Genomic DNA, 20747 nt, shown 5'->3' on the forward strand with positions numbered 1-20747 from the left:
GGTGATGGGAGCTTCATAGAAAAGATTACATTTAAATTAGGCTTTGCTGGAAGAGTAGAATATCTTCAGGCAGAAACTCAGGAATGCCATTCTCTAGAGAGCATAGCATGAGCAAAGGTGCTGATTAAGTATAGTAATACAACCTGATGACAAATAATCTCATATTTTAGGGAGCATAGTTTTGTGTTTTGTTTCGATTGTGCTTGTTATCTTAGGAACTTTTAAGGTATCAATGCCAGAAGCGTCCTGGAACCAGTTGATTCTAGGGTCATAATAGTTGTCCTCTTGAAATGATTGGTCCATGCTATTTTCATTTGATAGATTGATGAGTAGAGCCATTATAGGAGTAATGGCCCAGAAGTGTCACTAGGTTTTGAGATTAGAGGTCACAAAGAGAGTGAAGGTCAGAAGGAAAGATGGGGTGGAATAACACATACTTAAATTAAGAGGTAGAAAAGGACCCTGGCTGGTTTGGCTCAGTTGATTGAGCACCAGCCTGTGAACTGAAGGGTCATTGATTTGATTCCCAGCCAGGGCACATGCCTGGGTTGTGGGCCAGGTCCCCAGTAGGGGGCATTCGAGAGGCAACCACACATTGATGTTTCTCTCCCTGTCTTTCTCCCTCCCTTCCCCTCTCTCTAAAAATAAAACCTTTTTTTTAAAAAAAGAGATAGAGCCCTGGCTGGCTTAGCTCAGTAGACTGAGTGTGTGCTGCGAACCAAAGTATCGCAGGTGCAATTCCCAGCCAGGACACATGTCTGGGTTGCAGGCCATGGACCCCAGCAACCGCACATTGATGTCCCTGTCTCTGTCTCTGTCTGTCTGTCTGTCTCTCTCTCTCTCTTCCTCTCTGCCTCCCTCCCCTCTCTAAAAATAAATAAATCTTTTAAAAAAGAGAGATAGAAAAGATATTTCACAACATATAATATATTCTGTGATAGGAGTAAAGGTGGCATAAGAAAACAGCGTGTACCTCAGAAAAGGAGTGACTGCTGTCAAAGAACCCTGGTAGAGTTACAAGCTATCTTATTTTAAAACATTGTGGACATTAAGCAACACATAAGACCTTCTGTACGCCAATGACAACATGCAGTAAAAGTCAATACAACTTCTAAACTTTTTCCTTTTGACTAGTATAAAGTTACATTGCATACACACTGTATCCTGATCTCCAAAAAATTAATCTGTGAATGTTTCAAACAGCCATTTAATACACACCATTTTTATAGGCACTGTTTGTAGATTGTTAGAATTAGCACATTTCCCCAAAATACATTAATTCATAAATGTCAGTTCACACGCAAGGGAACTTCTGAAAGTTCCTCTTATATTTTTAAACTTTATCCATTGCGCCTGTTTAAAGTAAAGCTTATTACTGAGTAAACTTGTTTATCAATTCGATGTTAGGAAACTAGAGAAGTGAAGATTGAATGTAATGAGTTAAAATAATTAGTCCTATAGAAGTAAGGTTATAATTTAGGATTGTATTCTATTATAACCAATAGTGATTTTACCAATAGGGAGATGCCTGCTTTTCTCACACACAGAAAATTCTGATGGTAGGTCTCCTTCAGTAGTTCAAAAACCGTTTGGCTTTGCTATTTCCTGTAGGCCACAGGTGGCAAACACAAGGCCCATGGGCTGAATCCGGCCCTCCACTGTGTTTTATCCATCCTGGCACCTTGTTTCTATACAGTGGCAGCACCGAGCTCTCGCTTAACTGTTAAGGGGCAGTTCTGTTTATACAGTCCTAAAATGACATTCGGCCCTTTGAAGACAACCGCAAGGCTGATGTGGCCCCCAGTGAACATGAGTTTAACACCCCTGCCGTAGGCGGGGTACATCAATGGTACAGGATGACTGACCCATAGAGCTTCAGTGATCGTGTTTGCGTTTGTGGCAAGACAGAGAGAGGCAGTGTATCCTCAGTTGTGCCTGCAGCTGTTGTCAGGGAAAGCAGGGCACTTTTCCAGAATACCCTAGCAGATTTTTGCTTGAGTATTTTGGGTGACCAAGAATTTAAAAAAAAAATTTAAAATACAATAAAGTGCAGTACTGAGACCAGTGTGTTTGGATTTGAATTGTAGGCACCGTAACTAAAATCTCTGTGTTTTAGTTAGTATATTTGTAAAATGGGGACAAAAATAGTACTTAACTCATGCTGTTTTTAAACTGATATATAATTCTCACATAAAGTTCACCATTTTAAAATACACAGTTGAGTAGTTTTTAGTATATTCATAAGGTTGTGCAACATCAGTAGTAATTCCAGAACATTGTTATCACCTAGGGGGGGAAACATACCAGTTGTAGTCACACCCCATTTCACACCACTGCACTTTTGTTGTCTCTATGGTTATGTCTGTTTTGGACATTTCCTATAAAGAGAATCATATAATAAGTGGTTCCTTGCAACTGGTTTCTTTCATTTTCCAGGTTCATCTGTCTTGTAGCATGGACCAGCATTCCATTCCTTTTTTCTCCCACTTTAAAAAAAAAAGCTGTGGTTAAATATATATGACATAAAATTTACCATTTTAACCATTTCTAAGTGTACAGTTCATTGGCATTACTACATTCCATTGATGATATTCACCTCCCACCTCCAGATCTTTTCCATCTGTCCTACTGAAACCACTTGTTAAACAGGAACTCCCCGTCCATTTCCCCTCTCACCCCAGCCCCTGATGACTACCTTTTGGCTCTTGGGAACAATGCTGCTATGAACTTAGAGGTACAGATAGCTGTTCAAGTGCCTCCTTTCAGTTCTCTTGGTTATGTATCCAGAGGTGAATTGCTGGGTCATGTGGTTATTCTGTGTTTAAATTTTTGAGGAACTGCCATCATTTTCCACAGCAGTGGCATCATTTTACATTCCCATAAGCAGTGCATCAGGGTTTGAGTTTGCACATCCTCGCCACTATTTTATTTTCTGTGGTTTAGATAATATCCATCCTAATGGTACCCATTCCTTTTGATAGATGAATTATATTCCATTATGTGGATATACCACTTTTTGTTTATCTGTTATTTGATGGACATTTGGATTGTGTCCATATTTTGGCTATTATAAATAATGCAGCTATGAACATGCATATACAAATTTTTGTGTGGACATATGTTTTTAACTCTGCATTTATTTTTTAGGATTTGATAATTAAATGCAAATAAACGTGTTAATTAAAACAATTTCTTATAGAACTGCAGGAACAACATAGAGGACATCTCCGTCATCCTAAAATCTTTCCCCCATGCTCCTTAGCTTTTCTTGCTTAGGTAACAAACCTATTCATTACACCAGACATTATGTTTATAAATTAGAAAAAATACCACCTTAGTGTTAAATCCTCATTTTGCACACTTAATACTTTCCTCTGTTTTTGGTGTCTGCTTTAAAAGAAAAGTTAATAGCTTTATATTGCTTTACCCATGCGAGTAATAGAGGTGCTTATCTCACAGTAGCTTTCTAGTGCCATAAATGCACTCAGTTTAATTAAATAGGTTAAAAATATCACAAAGTTGTTATTAGTACTTTAAAATTATTTTAGTTGTCTATAGCTGTCTCTGTGTCTGGGACCTTTTTGTCATTTTAGTGATAAGAAAGAGGTATTTTGGTTGTACCTCACTAATGTTGTTTTAAATTATGTATCATGCTTGTAAGTGAAATTTTTTATTGCTTTAAAAATCAAATTAATTAGGTATAATAAAATTTATTGACATTTGGTTCACAGGTCAGCACTGAGTCCACTGAGCCACACCAGCCAGGGCAAAATGTACCCATTTTAGTTATACCATTTGTGTTTTTTAAAATATTTGTTATAATCACTTAAGTCAACCTTAAAATGTTTCCCCCTCATGCTCCTTAGCAGTCAGTCCCTTAAAATTCAGGCCACAGGCAACCAGTGATCCACATTGTCACCACAGAATATTTCTGCTGTTCTAGAATTTCATGTAAAGGGACTACTGGCTATATCTTTTTGTATGATTGCCTTCTTTTGCTCAGCATAGTGTTACTAAATTTATACTTGTTGCCTATTACAGTTTTTTTTTTTTTTTGTCAGTTATTACTCCATGTGTGGGATCTCCACATTTTGCTTATACATTTGTCAGTGAACATTTGGGTTTATTTTTAGTCTTATTCTAATAAGGATGTTGTGAACATTTGCATACCAAAGATGATACATGCTTTCCTTCTCGAGTAGATTTTTAAGAGTGGAATTGCCGGGGTTTTGTCTTTCTAAGAAACTGCCCAGCAGTTTACCAAGGTGGTTTTATTATTTTACACTCCTGCCAGGAATGTGTGGGTATTCCAGTTGCTTGCTGCATATCCTTGCAGTACTGGGTATTTTCAGTCTCTTTAATTTAATTATTCTAGCGTGTGCATAGTGTTGTTTCACAGAAGTATAAACCAAAGGCCAATTTATTGATTTAGAATATGAACTGGATATTTTACTCAACTCAGTTCTGTCAGCTGATCATAAATTTCTTCCTGTCTTGCCCTGTTGTTGCTTCAAGAGCATGGAGTTTAAGCATAGATGTTAGTCAGATGACCTTGGTAGCCTGATACAGAATTATGATAATAGAATATACTGATTTCTTCTGTATTGTTATATCTGCATGGTAAACCAGGTTGATGGAGACAAGTGGTCCAGAAACGCCTTGCTGTCATCACTGTACTGTCTAAGGAAGCTGTGGTTTTTATTCAGGAGTTTTGAGATACTTTGAGACTAGAATGTTGAGTCTTGACATCTCATTGGGAACAACAGATAAATTTCAACTTCATCCTCCATTCCCATCAGACATTTCTGATACTCTTGAGGATTCTGAGTCTATATCCAGGTTAAATAAGGAAGATTGGGGTAGCTGTATGTGTGTTGTGTATGCCATCCATTCCCTAGATCTATAAAGTGATTCATGAAAGTATTGTAAGTGTTTCAGGGAGATAGTATGTAGTGGTAAAGGCTGAGGAGCTAGACTCTGAAGGTTGGTATCCCAACTCCACCACTTACCACTAATGGAATTGACCACATGACCACCATGGCTCTGTTTCTCCATAGGTAAAGTGGAGATGCCTGTGAAAACTAAATTAGTTTCTACATATGATATTCTTTGTACAGTGACTGTTACGTACTTTTAGCTGTTAGTGTTGTTGCTGCAGAAATTCTTCTTTAAGCAAAAAGTCGTTATGTAAAGATAACCATAGGAAGTAAGTAACTCAATAGAATGGCAATTCAGATAAAAGCCTGGAGACATACACACATTTCTGCAAATTGGAAAAATCAGAGTTTCAGGATGTATCTTTAGAAAGAATGTTGGTTATTTTCCAAAGAAACACGAAGAAATTTAATTTTTTTCCCATTATTTGGGCTCTTTTGTTTATTTTTTAAATTATATTTTATTGATTACAGTATTACAGTTGTCCTGATTTTCCCCCTTTTAACTCCGTCCACCTAGCATCTCCCCCTCTCCCATGCAGTCCCCATGCCATTGTTCATGTCCGTGGGTCATGGGTGTAAGCTTTTTGGCTACTTCATGTCCTACGCTTTAATTTACATCCCCATGGCTATTCTGTAACTACTGATTTGTACTTCTTAATCCCCTCACCTCTTCACCCATTCCCCTACAGCCCCTTCCCATCTGCCAACCATCAAACTGCTGTCCATATCCATGATTCTGTCTCTGTTCTTCTCGTTTGCTTAGTTTTTTTTATCAATTTTTGATAGATTTGTATTTTTTGCCATTTTATTGTTCATAGTTTTGATCTTTCCTTTTTTTTTTAAGTAAGTCCCTTTAACTTTTCATATAATAATGTTTTGGTGATGCTGAACTCCTTTAGTTTTTTCTTGTCTGGGAATCTTTTTATCTGCCCTTCCATTCTAAATGATAGCTTTGCTGGATAAAGTAATCTTGGTTGTAGGTTCCTGCTTTTTGTCACTTTGAATATTTCTTGCCAATCCCTTCTAGCCTACAAAGTTTCTTTTGAGAAATCAGCTGACAGTCTTATGGGAGTCCCCTTGTAGGTAACTAACTGCTTTTCTCTTGCTGCTTTTAAGATTCTCTATCTTTAACCTTTGGCATTTTAATTATGATGTGTCTTAGAGTGGACCTCTTTGCATCCATCCAGTTTGGGACTCTCTGTGCTTCCTGGACCTGCATGTCTGTTTCCCTTCACCAAATTAAGGAAGTTTTCTTTCACTATTTTTTCAAATAGATTTCCAATTTCTTGCTCTTTTCTCTTCTCCCTGTCGCCCCCTTATGATACAAACATCAGTCCTCTTGAACTTGTCCCAGAGGCTGCTTTTTGGATTCTTTTTTCTTCTTGTTCTAATTGGTTGTTGTTTGCATCTTTATGTTCCAGATCATTGATTTGAGTCTTTCCTTGTAAGTTGTTCTTTCTTTCAATCAGTGTATCCTTCATTTCTGACTGGAACTTTTTTATACTACTGAGGTCCTCACTAAGTTCCTTGAGCATTCGTATAACCAGTGTTTTGAACTCTGCACCTGATAGATTGCTTATCTCCATTTCATGTAGTTCTTTTTCTGGAGTTTTGATATGTTCTTTCATTTGGGTGATGTTTCTTTGCCTCCTTGTTTTGGGAGCCTCCTTATGTTTGTTTCTGTATATTAGGTAGATGAGCTACTATGACTTTCTGTCTTGGTAGTGTGGCCTAATGTAGTAGGGACCAGTGGCACAGGTTCCTCTTATACCCAAGCTGGATACTCAAGACGCAGCCATCATGTGGGCTGAGTACACCCTTCTCTTTTAGTTGAGCCTTGGTTGCTGTTGTCAGATCAATGGGAAGGATTTACCGAGGCCAGTCAGCTGCAAGGATTGCCTGTGACTACTGACCACCAACCTTTACCCTCCATGGAGGATCAGCTGTGCAGGGGCAGGGTGGTGGTGCTCCAGCATGGAATGTAGCTGTCTACTGGGTGCACTGGCCCTGGGGTTTCCCAGGTGGCGCAGGCCAAGGTCAGCCCCCACCTGCATTTTGGCCGGGGCCACCCTTCCTGAGCTATAAAGCATTCTGAGATGGCTGCTACTTGTGTGGGGCTTGGAGATTCCCAGGCAAACCAAGCTGTGAATCAGTTCCGTGCCTGGGGCTCACTGAGGCCAGCTATTGCTTATTTGATAGATTGTAGGAGTCGTAAAGCATGAGGCAAGACCAACCATTCAAATGGAAAAGCAGCTCAGGTGGGCCCGTAAGTTGGGTGGGGCAGTCTCTGGGGACCTCTAAGGACAGTCTTAGCCAGGTTGGTGGAGTCTCAGGTATGGCACCCACATGCCAGCTCTGTGGGGGGAGGCCTTAGAAAAGGGACAGTGGCCTCTGCTCACCTTGTTTCCAGACACCTCAGTTTCTCCCTTTATGCCACTGGTGCCCTTCAAGGTGCTGCAGCTCAGAAGGAGTGAGTCTTAAGTCAGTGAATCTGTGTATGAGTTCTTTAAGGGGAACTGCTTGGGACTCCAGAAGTTTCTTACACCAACTCAATCCCTGCTGGCTTTTGCAGCCAGAAGTTGTGGGGACTTACCTTCCTGGCACTGGAACCCTGTGCTGGGGGGCTGGGTGTGAGGCTAGGACTCTTTACTCCTAAGATATTCCTCCTGAATTTTTATTAACCACATGTGGGTGTGGGACCAGCCCATTTCACATCTCTGCCCCTCCTATCAGTCTGGATGGATTTGGTTTCTTTAATTCCGTAGTTGTTAGACTTCCATGCAACTCATTTCTGATGGTTTTGAGTGATGGTGGTTCTGTGTTTTAGTTGTAATTTTGATGTGACTGTGTGAAGAGGCCACTTTGACCAAAAGTCTGTGTTTTTGTTTCTTTGTTTTTTTAATTGTTAGCTTCAGATTAAGATAAGCTTATTGTTTAAGCATTAGATGACCCCACATAAAGAAGAGTTAGGGCCTAGGGTTTATAAGGATCACTGAAACTAACATTCATTTTCATTTAATGGAAAACAACTGATTGTTTTTCTAAGTTATACTAGGAATTCAAAGAAAGGCCATGCCAGGGGCAGTTGGAGAATTCAAAGGAAAGGTTCACACTGGAGATAATGTAATTGTACCTAACGTTGTCCTTGTGTTCAAGGGTTGAAAGGAAAACATATAAGCAAGCATAGGCAACCAAAAATTACATGGCTCTGAGGGGCATGATGAAGCGTTAAGTGAACTGAATGAACCTTAGGTGAGTCAGAAAGCCGATTCTGATTTGGGGAAGAATGCCTCATTGTAGGGACGGGAGTAGGAAAATGGGTGGGGGTCTGCAGAACTAGCAGCAGAACCCATTTTCATTGCAGAGTGCTTATGTACTATTTGAATCTAACTGTTTCCCAGCACAGGCTAGGCTTCAGTAGACACGATTAAATGTGTGTTGATTATGTTTTGTTTTGTTTTGTTTTGTTTTTAATTCTTCTTTAGGCCCTAATAACAACAACCCTCAGACCTCAGCTGTTCGAACCCCTACTCAGACTAATGGTTCTAATGTTCCCTTTAAGCCCCGAGGGAGAGAGTTTTCCTTTGGTAAATATGCACTTTATTTTATTTACTTTGTCATTTGAAATAAAAAAGGAATTCATAAAAATGTTTTACTAATTATTTTGTAAGCAGTATATATTAGCCCTTACTCATAGAGTCAGGCTGCTGGAGTTCAAAGCTGGTGCCAGTACTGTATAATTTTGTGACCCTGGGCAAGCTGCTTAACTTTTCTGTGCCTCGGTTTCCTTATTTGTAAATGGAGATAACATTACTTTCTACTTCATAGGGTTATTATGAGGATTATAAATACTAAATCATGTACAGAGTAGAACTATACCTGGCACTTAGTAGATACAACATTGTCTTTTGGGAGGTTTGAAGGTTTTATTTGTTTTTTATTATTTGCTTTAGCATATGTCATTTGTTAGTAGATAGCATATTAGTCATAGAATCAAACAGTTAAATAATTTGTCACTGTATTAGAATAGTTGTCAAGCCATGACTGTTTTAAAAGTCTATGTATTTTCTTATTTTGTATTTAAAATAAACCCCTGGCCATAGAAAGTATATTGGTCAATATTACTAACAAATTAACTATCTTGATTTTTTACATACAGAGGCCTGGAATGCCAAAATCACAGACCTAAAACAAAAAGTTGAAAACCTTTTCAATGAAAAATGTGGTAAGTTTATTTTCAAACACTATTATTAAAATATAAGGCAGTTTTTAAAAATAGAAGAATATGAGCTAAATAAAATATCCAACAGTTAAGTTATGCTGTTATTGGAAGTGTGGGCATATTTCACAATTTCTCCCACTTTTCTGAGCATCAAGAAATTTTTTACAAATTAAAATTAATATACTTTTTAAAAAATGTCATTTTGCTTGCCATAAAATGTAATTTAAAATGCATTTTTTTTAAAGCTTTCTTTTTTTTCTTTTTTTTAGTTGTAAATGTGAGAAATGTTATGTGTGTGTTTTGTAGGTGAAGCTCTTGGCCTTAAACAAGCTGTGAAAGTGCCATTTGCATTATTTGAGTCTTTCCCAGAAGACTTTTATGTCGAAGGCTTACCTGAGGGTGTGCCATTTCGAAGACCATCTACTTTTGGCATTCCAAGGCTGGAGAAGATACTCAGAAACAAAGCAAAAATTAAGTTCATTATTAAAAAGTAAGGAAGTAAGGCAGCATGAGATTGGCCGTGAGTTGGCACTGTTCGACACTGGGCGGCGGGCACACAGACACACCTGTGTGCTAGGGCCATGCCAGCCCTGGCGTCAGAAAGCTCTTTGAGCTGTATTTTTGTCTGTGATAGAAATTTTTCATAATGGTTAGAAGAGGGAAGGAAGGGCTCTCTCTAGCTTACCAGAAGGATAACAACTTTATTTTGTTAAATCTACCCACAGTCGTATTTTTTAATGGTTTGATGCTACTGGAATTTAACGAGTGGTTCCAGTTCTATAAAACCCTTTTATTTCTCCAACTTATACAATACTTTTAATTTCTCTCTTACTTGCTTGGAGATCTATGAATCGAAAGAGTTAAAACAATTAAAACTACAGTTGAAACAGATGGAAATCGTTAGAATTAGGAAATACATATTGATGCCCAAGAATTTGAAATTAATTGAAATGAATTTTTAGGCTTTGTTCATAAGTGCTTACTTTTGAGTCACCCAGAGATGCTGTCAAATAATCAAAGCTGACATTGCAAGCATACTGGCCACTTTTTGTACTTGTGTCCAGGTCTATAGAGCTGTGGCCTCTGCTTCTGCTTTCTCAGAAGAAAAACTTTTGCTCAAGTTTTCTCAACCTGTCTTATGTTTCCATGGTACCTGCATACAGGGTGCTTCCTGTTTCCATTCTCAGCTTTAACACTGAATCTTTCCAGGAGATCTTAAAATCATGGGAAGAAGCAGCAGTTTAAATTAGATAGGGCTGGGTGGATGTTATAATCACTATTACAATTAGTGCTTTTGTATGTGTTCCTCGAGATAACCTTGCTTTTCTGTTCTTAAATTACTAAGAACCTAGAGTATATTTACAGAGAATTACTGGTTTTAAAATCTTTTACTTGTTTAATTTTTAATGTTTTACCATTGGAATATTAGCATACATGTTTTCTTCTCTTGTTTTTAGGCCTGAAATGTTTGAGACGGCAATTAAGGAGAGTACCTCCTCCTCTAAGAGCCCTCCCAGTAAGTAAGCTCTTGCTATAGTAAACATGCTATTAGAAATTTATTCTGTGGCAGTGGTTAAAAATTGTTTAAAGACCATAAATGAGCTAAAATCAGGAAAGCTCATTCAAACTTGGGGTTGTGATTAGTTTAGGGGTTTTAGTTCTTCAGTAATTGAGAATCTCTATGTGTCTGCTATACTGAGCATCACACAGAAGAGAGAAGAGTAAAAATCCTTTCAGGAAGCTTATTATCGCCAAATGACAAAACATTCTGTGAAAACTAACAAACCTCAAATGAAAGTTTGGGTTAAAATACCATTTTGTGTAGTCTGAATTGTAAACACATTATTGAGAATATTTAATTCTTCATCACATAAATATTTATATAAATATTTAATATTTCATATATGTTATAATTTTAACTTTCTTATTTTAAGGAAAAATAAATTCATCGCCCAATGTTAATACTACTGCATCAGGTGTTGAAGATCTTAACATCATTCAGGTGACAATTCCAGGTATGAATTCTCTGCCTTTATCATAGTTTGTGGGGTGTTTTCCTCTTCTGTTTTTTTACTTTCAGCGTATGGATTGCTGACATTTGCCTTATTCGTTCAGAGATGCTGAGTACGTGGTGCATTGTTGTGTTCCCCTTCCCACCCCTCAGAAGTTAACGAGATACACCCCCCTTGTCAGTGTATTGCTAATCCACCCTGGGCGGTTCATTGGACGGGGCATGAACTAAAAACCTGCTGATCACCCAGACACCTAGTGTCTTGTTTTAAAAAATCTATAAAGTTCTTTGTAACAGGAATAAAATTGTAGCATTTTCAGCTTGGTGTTATTGTTAAATCATTTCATTAAATCATTACAATCTTGATTAGTTTAAAATACTTAAATGTTCCAAAAACATAAAGTGAGTTACACAGGGAGCATAAAATGTACTTAGAATTAAAATGGCATTGCTTAATTATTATGAGTTTTCTCTTAACTTTTTTTTAGATGATGATAATGAAAGACTGTCAAAAGTTGAAAAAGCTAGACAGCTAAGAGAACAAGTTAATGACCTCTTCAGTCGTAAATTTGGTAAGTTTTTCATTTGCATAGTACAGTTTTCAATAAGCAAGGAAATTTTGTTTCAATAAGATTTTTAAAAAAGATTTTATTTATTTTTAGACAGAAGGGAAAGGCAGGGGAGAGAGAGGGAAACATCAGTGTGTGGTTGTCTCTCACCCACCCGCAACTGGCGACCTTAGCCTACAACCCAGGCATGTACCCTGGAAACCTTTTGGTTCGTAGGCTGATGCTCAGTCCACTTAGTCCCACCAAATAGGGCTGTTTCAATAAGATCTTAACAGCAGATTATTCTCAGATAGTTGTAATATTATTTAAAAGGAAATAAAGTTATAAAACAAGTATTTGGGTTTTGCTGCAGTTCTTTAGTAAGAATGCATTGTTTAGTAAGACTGCATTAATTGTTTTGTATCAGTACTATTAATAATGGTTAGTGTCAAAGTGAATAAAATTAAGGTTTACACGTAAGGTTGTTTGAAGTGTTCAAAGACCTTAGTTAATAGTAGAGACAGTCTTTAAAGTAAATATGTTGGTCATATGTTTTGTAAACATTAACCTATGCTTTTATGCTGTTTGTCTCATTATAGGTGAAGCTATTGGTATGGGTTTCCCTGTGAAAGTTCCCTACAGGAAAATCACAATTAACCCTGGCTGTGTGGTGGTTGATGGCATGCCTCCTGGAGTATCATTCAAAGCCCCCAGTTACCTGGAAATCAGCTCCATGAGAAGGATTCTAGATTCAGCTGAGTTCATTAAGTTCACAGTCATTAGGTAAGTGAGAGAGTCCCCTGCTTGCTCGTAACAATGAATGCAGGTCATGAGACTGTCATCTTCCCAAATGTAGTCATACGTAGTAATAAAGTCAAGTTTACCATGTAATAAACAAATACAATACTTTAGTTATTATAGTATTAGATTTCCCTTCCCTGAGCTGACTTTCTAATTTTCTGGGTTTTAAGGCAGGAGGGTAGCAAACCATGGCCTGTGGACCAGATCCAGCCTGCCTCCTGTCTTTATAATGTCTTATTCAGACATAGTCACATCTGTTTGTTTGCATATTGTCTACGACTGCTTTCATGCTATAGTGGTAAAATTGAGTCTTTGGGACAGAGACAGTATGGCTATAAATCCTAAAATAATTACTATCTGGCCTTTACAGAAAACTGTTGCCAGCTTTTGTCTTAGGCATTTCAGGGGTCCAGTCCCAAGTCAGCCACATCCCTTCAGTTTTCTTGACTGGACAATTAAAGATTGTACTTGTTCCCTTTGAGAGTATCAGCTCCTTAGCCTCAGAGTAGGAATGGTGAGCATGCTTCCAACAGTATTACGAGAATCGTATCATTAATATGTGCGGATCATAATCAGTGTACAACAAATCTACCACTTCTTTCTGTCCACCTACTCAGAAGTCCCAAGGTGTCTTCACTCTTCTCTTGCAATTCACAAAAACCTAGCCATCACTAAGTGTACCCCAGTCAGTTCATTGTCAAGTTCCCACTGTCTCTAGTTTAAATGGCTTAGGACTAGCCCTCAAATAGCTAAATGTACTACCCTCCCAAGGGTTTTTCTCATTCATTCATCTTCTCCCAAAACCCTTGCCCTAAAATTCCCATATTTTTGCCCCATATAAGCAATGTTTATTTTCTGGGCCATGCCCCAGGGGTCTGGGAAACCACCTTCTTCCATTAGACCATTTCACTAGAATTAGTCTATTCCTTTTTCTTTGTTCCTTTTATTTTGTTTGTTTTTCCACCATCTTTAGTGTAACATTTTCATATTAGGGCATAGATACATAGATAGATAGATAGATTAAATAGTATATAAGATTAAGCCCTGGCCAGTGTGGCTTGGATGAAGCAAGTCCCATAAACTGAAAGGTTGTGGGTTCATTCCCTGGTTGGTGCACATACCAGAGGCAGCTGATAGATGTTTCTCTCTCACATTGTTGTTTCTCTCCCCCCCCTCTCCTTCCCTTGCCCTCTCTAAAATCAATAAACTTATCTTCAGGTGGAGATTTTTGGAAAAGGATATAAGATTAAAAAGTAGTGGACAACATTTCTCATTCTAGCACATAAGTGTCATGGTTTAAAAATTAGTTGTATAGCCCTGGCTGATGTAGCTCAGTGGATTGAGCCGTGGGCCTGTGAACCAAGGGGTTGCCAGTTCGACTCCCAGTCAGGGTACATGCTGGGGTTGCAGGCCAAGTCCCCAGTGGGGGACGCACGGGAGGCAACCACTCATTGATGTTCCTCTCCCTCTCTTTTCCCCTTCCCTTCTCTCTAAAAATAAATACATAAAATATTTTTTTAAAAAATTAGTTGTATAAATTGAATATACCTGTAAATTCCTGAAGATTAAAAATAAATGGTTGCACAATTTCTTTCTTTCTTTAGACCATTTCCAGGACTTGTGATTAATAACCGTGAGTATTTCATAAAGTCTTTTTCTTTTTGGAATATGAATGTGTATGGCTGTGTGCCCACAGATTTAGCTCACAAGATTTTACTGTACCTATAGCAGTAACCATGCAAAGTCATCGTTAATTTAGCCCTTAGAGTTAAAGCACTAGTCATACATAAAGCACATGTAATATTGGGTGAGTTGCTTAACTTTTTAAAATCTCAGTTTACTCATTTATAAAATGGCAATAATATTAGTACCCATTTGGGGAATTTTAGGACATTTTAAATGACTCATTATATGTTAAGCATCTAAAATGGGTCAGCAGTCTCCTACCAGTGTTTGTAAATAAAGTTTTATTAAAACACTGCCACGCCAGTTTGCTTACAGCAGGGTTCACAGAAGTTGCAACGGAGACTACATGACCTACAAAACCTAAAATACTTACTAACTGGCTCTTTGTGAAAAAGTTTGTTGACCCCCAACCCAGAACAATGCTTAACCTTATAGTATGTCCTCAGGAAGTACGATTTGTTATTGTTATCACTACTGTTAATTACATCTATTATTGTTATGTAATTACTGTGCTGGAATAAATAGATTTTTTGTTTATTATTTATCTTTATTTTATTTCAGTTGTTCAAGTAGAGTTTTCTGCCTTTTACCCCCATCCCAGCCCACCCCCCAGCCCTCCCCACCTCCCTCTTGTTTTCACAACGACACCCTCCCCCCCTTGTTTTTGTCCATGTGTCCTTCATACTTGTTCCTGCAAACCCTTCCTCTTTTCCCCTGAAATTCCCTCCCTTCTCCCCTCCGGTCACTGTCAGTCTGTTCTCTCTTTCAGTGTCTTTGGTTATATTTTGCTTGTTTGTTTGTTTTGTTGATTAGGTTCCTGTTAAAGATGGAATAAATAGATCTTTTTAATGTGATTTAGCTTGCTTCTGTTAATATTAAGCACAGTGTCTGATAGACATTTGCATTAACACATTAAATGTTCTTCCATTTCTATGATGTCCATGTTGTTTTAAGCAGTATTTTTAGCAAAACTTAATTGTGCTCACATTTTATGTTCTGTTAATTTTTTATTAAAATTTTTATAATTGAGAATGATCCTTTTCTACTTTTGGCATTCCAGTCTTTTTCCAGTTAGTGTAATTATTCTAATTCTTTAAAGTCCATCTACATTTGCCCTGGATAGTGTGACTCGGTTGGGCGTCATCCGGTGAGCCGAAGGCTCTCAGGCTCGGTCCCCAGTCAGGGCTCATGCGGGGCGCAGTGATTCTGCGTCTCTTTTGCATTGGTGTCTCTCTCCCTCCTCCCCCGCTGCCTTCCTTTCCTTCTCTCTGAAATCAATAAGCATGTCCTTGGGTGAGGAGTAAATAAATACATAAATACACAAATAAAATTTGTCTACATTCAGTTCTGTAGTTTGTTCACCGGGAAAGTGTAATGTAAGTCCCTTCAGTTTCGTGTTCCGGAGTCGTCAGTGGCCATTGAGAGACAGAACTTGTCCTGTCTCCCAGTTGTCGATCTGTCCCCCTGACCTGAGAGGTGTGCTGGCATTGCACCTGTCCCCTGCCATTCCCTCTGCTTCACACGGTTGACCCTGGCCTCTGGCCTTCATGCTTCAGGATCATGGATTTTGTTACCTCTCTTCTACCTCCAAGTTTTGAGTTTGATTTATCATAAAACTTACTCATTTGCTTATACTCCGAATCCATGAGTTCTTTTTTTAGTACATTTTGGTTTTGGTATATGCTGTATCATGGCCAAGTATGTTAGTCTCTCGTAATGTCCATATGAAAGAGAGGTATATCTTGCTTCATAGATTTTTAAGTCATCTTTGTGACACTCAGCTTTAATCATGCCAGGGACTTTGTTATTTAAAGAAATCCCATTGTAATTTTTTCTATACTTTTTTATTAATCCTAATTCCCTTCTAATTTTTACTTTCAAAGAATATTATAATTTTTTAACCCTCTTTATGTTTAAAATGTTCAATTTTGTTCTCATTATTGTGCAGGTCTATAGTAGAATTTTGTGGTAATTACTATGAATTAGTTATTTGGTGGCAACTACCAGAACTCTTAATTTTTGTTCCCTTCTTGTCATAAGGAAAATAGTATCTGTTATGGCAAAATTGGAGCATCAAAATAAAGAATGTATGTAAAAATGCTTTTCGAATGTAACAGTATGCTATTGCATTATTAAATGAATTTGCTTTATTTTCAGAGTTGGTTGATCAGAGTGAGTCAGAAGGCCCAGTGATACAAGGTAAATGAAGGAGGATAAAACAGGACTGTCCTGCTTTTCTCAGTAAAATAGGTCAGATAAAACTGTGTGGCTTCACATGCTGACGTTCATCTGACTTGGCAGAGTCAGTCCGCAGCGCACGCGTGTGCGCACGCTTAGACTTGGCATCTGCGACTCCTGTGGTTGAAAGCCCAGAGAAGCTCAGCTCGTAGGTCCTCACTGAGAACTGTGGGCTGCGTCCCACTTGATCCCACTGTCCCAGGGTGGGTACAAGGTCAGGCACCCTGAGATCATTGGCGTACAATGGAGTTTTTCAGTGAGAAGGTCTTTTTTAACTTTATTCTTCATGCCATTTGCTTATACTGGTAGTTGAAAGCCAAATTGTGTCGGGTGGAAATGGATGTACTATGGTTTTTAAATTCCTAATAAATATTTCCTTAGAAATAAATTCACAGAAATAAATACTGTGATTCATTGAAAGTAAGGAAAGGCTTTTATTAAGAAGGACCTCACAGAAGCAAGGGGGATGATAAAAAAGGAACTTCTTACTCTCATGTTAGAGCTGAGTTGATTAGGATTGTTATTTAAGACTTCAGTTAGGTAAGCTAGCTTACTTACCACATTTCAGAAGAGGGGAGTTTTGAAAGTCTAGTTGAGTAATTGTGCTTATCCCGCGAGTCTGTGGCTGTTGTTTTCATCTTAGACTTGTGACTTATGTACACGGTTTGAAGAGCTTTCTCTTGTTTTCCTCCCTCTGTTCTCTTCAAATAATTGAAAGCAACTTTTGAGCAGTGTTAAGTGAATCTTGACGTGTTTCCTTTCAGAATCAGCTGAGCCGAGCCAGTTGGAGGTTCCTGCAACAGAAGGTAAAATAGTGATCTGGTTGTCAAAAAAGTTGCTTAAGACTTTCATTAGGACAAAGGATTAAATGTGTTTTTACAGCTCTTAAACTAGAACTGTGGTGGTTTTGTTCTTTTGTTTCTGGGTGAATCGGATTTGTCGTTTTATGACCAGAAACATTGTGTTCAGAAATGACCCATGGGTTCTTGGGTCCATTTCCCTCACGTGACTGAACGAATTCCAAAACCGTGGAATGACTGCCGCATGGCGTAGACAGTGAGGACCCTTTACACACATACGGAATTGAGATGTATGTTACTTTGAAAACATAAGTAGCAAAATCTAGGACTTAGAGCTAAAGAAACATTGTCTCTGAAAATGTTATCATTTTTTAGTATCTTGTTCCTGTTAAATCATGTTAGTAAATAGTTTGGTATGGGTTTGTAATTGAGCAGATTTGCGTTAATAGTGCAATTAAGGAATTGTCTTTTGTTTTTCTTGATAGAAATAAAGGAGACTGATGGAAACTCTCAGATTAAGCAAGAGCCAGACCCTACGTGGTAGAACTCTTCCCTCCTAGGGTAACTCAGCTTCTATGTCCGGGATGCCGTGCCGTGTCTGTGCAAACCCACCTGCTTCTGTACATGCTGATGCGTTCTCCCTGCTTCAGCTGTAACAGGGCCCCACCTTCAGGGCTTGTGTGGTCCGAGTGTAAGCCCCATGGGATTGTTTTTAGCTACAAGATTCAAGCAGAGTTTTACTTTGATCAATGTGTCTTATTATTCAAAGATATAAGTACACTTTTGCCTTAAAAGGAAAATATTTTAATTGACAGGGTAAATTTTGTCCTCACATTAGAATTCACTGAGTCAGTATCACTACACTGACTTATCCACTAATCATAAGTTACAAGCCTGATCCTGTTATTCAGACTTCTTAAACGTGTCCAGGTTAGTACCAGGACGGGCAGCCCAAGACCAGGAATCAGCAAAACTTGGTTCTCCCACTGGTTGAACCTCACATAAGGCTGCGCTGTTGGGTGTCTAGGACTAGGTGGCAGTTAACGGGTTACAGCCTGACAGGCCTGGTCTGCGTCCGATGGTGCTTTTTGTTCAATACGGGGACCCTTTGTTGTGGAGTTCACCTTGCACTGTCCGTACGTGGGTTTAGTGCTACATTGTGGTGTTTGTGAACGTTAAATTCCTATAATTAGATTAACCTCTTTTCTTGTTTGTTTTCTCTCTTGTTTCAGCTTAAAGTATCAATGGATGAGAAGAGCTTTTTGGACCTGTTACTGCCCCAAGCTGTGTAATATACTTGTATAACAGAAATACCTTCTATACAAACCTTTTTTTCTACTTTTAGATAGAAATGTCTACTTTTTCAGCAGTTCTGTGAATTGAATTAAAGAGCAGAGTGACTGTAGATTTGGAATGGCTGGTTTACTTTGGAATGTATTATAAGGATTTTACAGCAATGCTGGAAAAACGACAGGGAAAATGACAGGGATGAATCTCACCAGATTTTTTTACGGATTCAGCAGAGCCTTCAGCCATGGTGTTTATTTTCCAATCAAGTGAAGATCTATCTCCTACTGGAACATCTCAGCTTCTGCAGTGAAGAAAACACTTGAGATAGTTTAGTTCTTTAGATTTTCTATTTGAAAAATCATTTAAATGATCCTTTTGTTCACAGCTCTCCTTAATGACTGAGTGAACAGTTAGTATCTGTATATTTGACTAAATCTTTTCCTAAGCTATCTATCATGGTTCATACATTTTTTTTTATCATAATTAAAAAAAACCACCACCTGGATTACCTAATAGGCAGTAAGAGGTCAGTATCTCAGCGTGTGGCTTAGTGATGGAATACAAAGGACCTCCCTACATTTACGTTTCATCCAGATAAAATGCATGGTGTACCAGAGGTTGGAGACCAGGTTTGAGCAAGCTAAATGACACTAAAGCCTCACTATCGTGGAACCTGTTGTTGTGTGGGTTTTTTTGGAACTCTGTTCCCATTTGGATCAATCTCAAGGGGTTTTCATTGCCTTCATTATTTTGTAGTTCTACTTGTGATATTGAGGCTCCAGTGTGGGGAGTGAGGGGTCATAAGCTAATTATGCACCCGCTGATATTCTGCACCATTTGTAGGAGAATCTTACATGTGTTGAGATTTCACAGACAATAAGAGTTGTACAATACCAGCTATACGAAAAGCTAGAGTATGTGATGGCATAGCGTGTTCATTAGCTTTATCACAATATTCATAATGGAGAATTATATTACATGGTAGCAGAAATAGGCATTTTTATGTGTTGCTTATATTTTACCTCAAATTAAAATGTAGATATAGGGTAATAAATAAAATTCATCCATGCCTTTCACACACTAATTTATTTCTTTCTAAAGTGTTTTCATGATTTTGTCCGGGGAAACTTGTGGGTGGGTCGGTAGTAGGTGGAATGCAAAATGAGGGTTAGGTTGGCACTGTTCAGAGGCTCGTGTCCTCGTAAGTACACCATTGTTTGTGGTGTTTCTGAGACCACTGTGCATCTAGTTAGAGCGGAGGCTGGGGACCCCAGCCTTTTATCTGTGTACACCAACTGCTTGCCCCTGAAGTATGATGTGGCCGAACCCCTCCCAGACAGCGTTAGCCCCTCCCACGTGAAATCCCACTGGTTTGGGATATTTTTTGTTCTCTCAGCAGAGCCTTCTGCCTCTGCTGTACCCTATAATCTATGCTCAGGGAAACTAATTTATCCTTAGTCTACCAACTGAAATGAGGAGGAGACGGCTTCGATCTACAGCAGAATCTCCCAGGCCCTTCAGAGTGCTCTAAGAAAGTGCAGACAGTGTGCTGCCCTCACCCACACCTCGGCTCAGCTGCTAGAGAACCGTCCCTCCAGAGGTGGCTTCTGAAGGGAGTTCAGCTCCTATACATAACTTCGTTGTTGTTTTTTTTTTTAACCAGAATATTGTGGAATCACAGACATACCAAAGAGATTTGTTTTCCTATCCAGTATAAAAGTCTATTGAGCACTGACTGGTGTGGCTCAGTGGGTTGAGAATCGTCTCACAAACCAAATGGTCGCCAGGCTGATTCCTGGGCAGGACACTGGCCTGGGTTGTGGTCCAGGTACCTGTTTGGGGGCGAGTGAGAGGAACCAATTGATGTTGCTCTTGCACATCAGTGTTTCCCTCTCTCCCTTCCATCCCCTCTCTCAAAATACAACGCCTTAAAATTTTTTTAAAACCTGTATGTGCATGCGCATTTTTTGTTTTTATATATTGTTAGCATTTTTAAAAGTCTGTTACATGTACAGGAACAAGTATAAAGGACACATGGACAAAAACTAGGAGGGGTGGAAATGGGAGGGAGATGGGGAGGGCTGCGGGGGTGGGCTGGGATGGGGTAAAAGGCAGAAAACTGTACTTGAACAATTAAAAGTTAAAAGAAAAAGCATTGGATGTTCTGCAGATAAAGGGTTTCTAGATTCAAGATTTTTTTTTAAAAAGCCATTG

The 20747-nt window shown here is 38.6% G+C and overlaps 1 protein-coding gene and 1 long non-coding RNA gene across 14 annotated transcripts in view; one reads left to right on the top strand and one right to left on the bottom strand.

Annotated features, from left to right (window-relative positions):
- LOC114510426 (general transcription factor II-I) overlaps window positions 1–19617 on the top strand; it is a 116265-nt gene extending 96648 nt beyond the window's left edge. For 7 of the 13 annotated variants that reach the window (XM_028529067.2, XM_028529091.2, XM_028529083.2 and 4 more), the window contains 12 exons: window positions 8423–8524; window positions 9097–9162; window positions 9466–9649; window positions 10617–10675; window positions 11094–11174; window positions 11659–11742; window positions 12318–12501; window positions 14124–14152; window positions 16363–16404; window positions 17208–17249; window positions 17729–17804; window positions 18476–19600. In XM_028529067.2, the coding sequence (XP_028384868.1) occupies window positions 8423–8524; window positions 9097–9162; window positions 9466–9649; window positions 10617–10675; window positions 11094–11174; window positions 11659–11742; window positions 12318–12501; window positions 14124–14152; window positions 16363–16404; window positions 17208–17249; window positions 17729–17787 (932 nt within the window). In that variant the 3' untranslated portion in view covers window positions 17788–17804; window positions 18476–19600. Of the gene's footprint in view, window positions 1–8422; window positions 8525–9096; window positions 9163–9465; window positions 9650–10616; window positions 10676–11093; window positions 11175–11658; window positions 11743–12317; window positions 12502–14123; window positions 14153–16362; window positions 16405–17207; window positions 17250–17728; window positions 17805–18475 lie in introns of all 13 variants that reach the window. The other 6 variants (XM_028529059.2, XM_036020837.1, XM_036020838.1 and 3 more) reach the window with 2 other exon arrangements.
- On the bottom strand, window positions 16034–17729 carry LOC118499544. Its single transcript, XR_004902041.1, has 2 exons — window positions 17002–17729; window positions 16034–16805 (listed from the first exon to the last, which is right to left on the bottom strand). It is a non-coding gene; the product is annotated as an uncharacterized LOC118499544 (long non-coding RNA).
- Window positions 19618–20747: the final 1130 nt, after the last annotated feature.

Source organism: Phyllostomus discolor, chromosome 3 (assembly GCF_004126475.2).
Source record: "Phyllostomus discolor isolate MPI-MPIP mPhyDis1 chromosome 3, mPhyDis1.pri.v3, whole genome shotgun sequence".
Taxonomy (NCBI): domain Eukaryota; kingdom Metazoa; phylum Chordata; class Mammalia; order Chiroptera; family Phyllostomidae; genus Phyllostomus; species Phyllostomus discolor.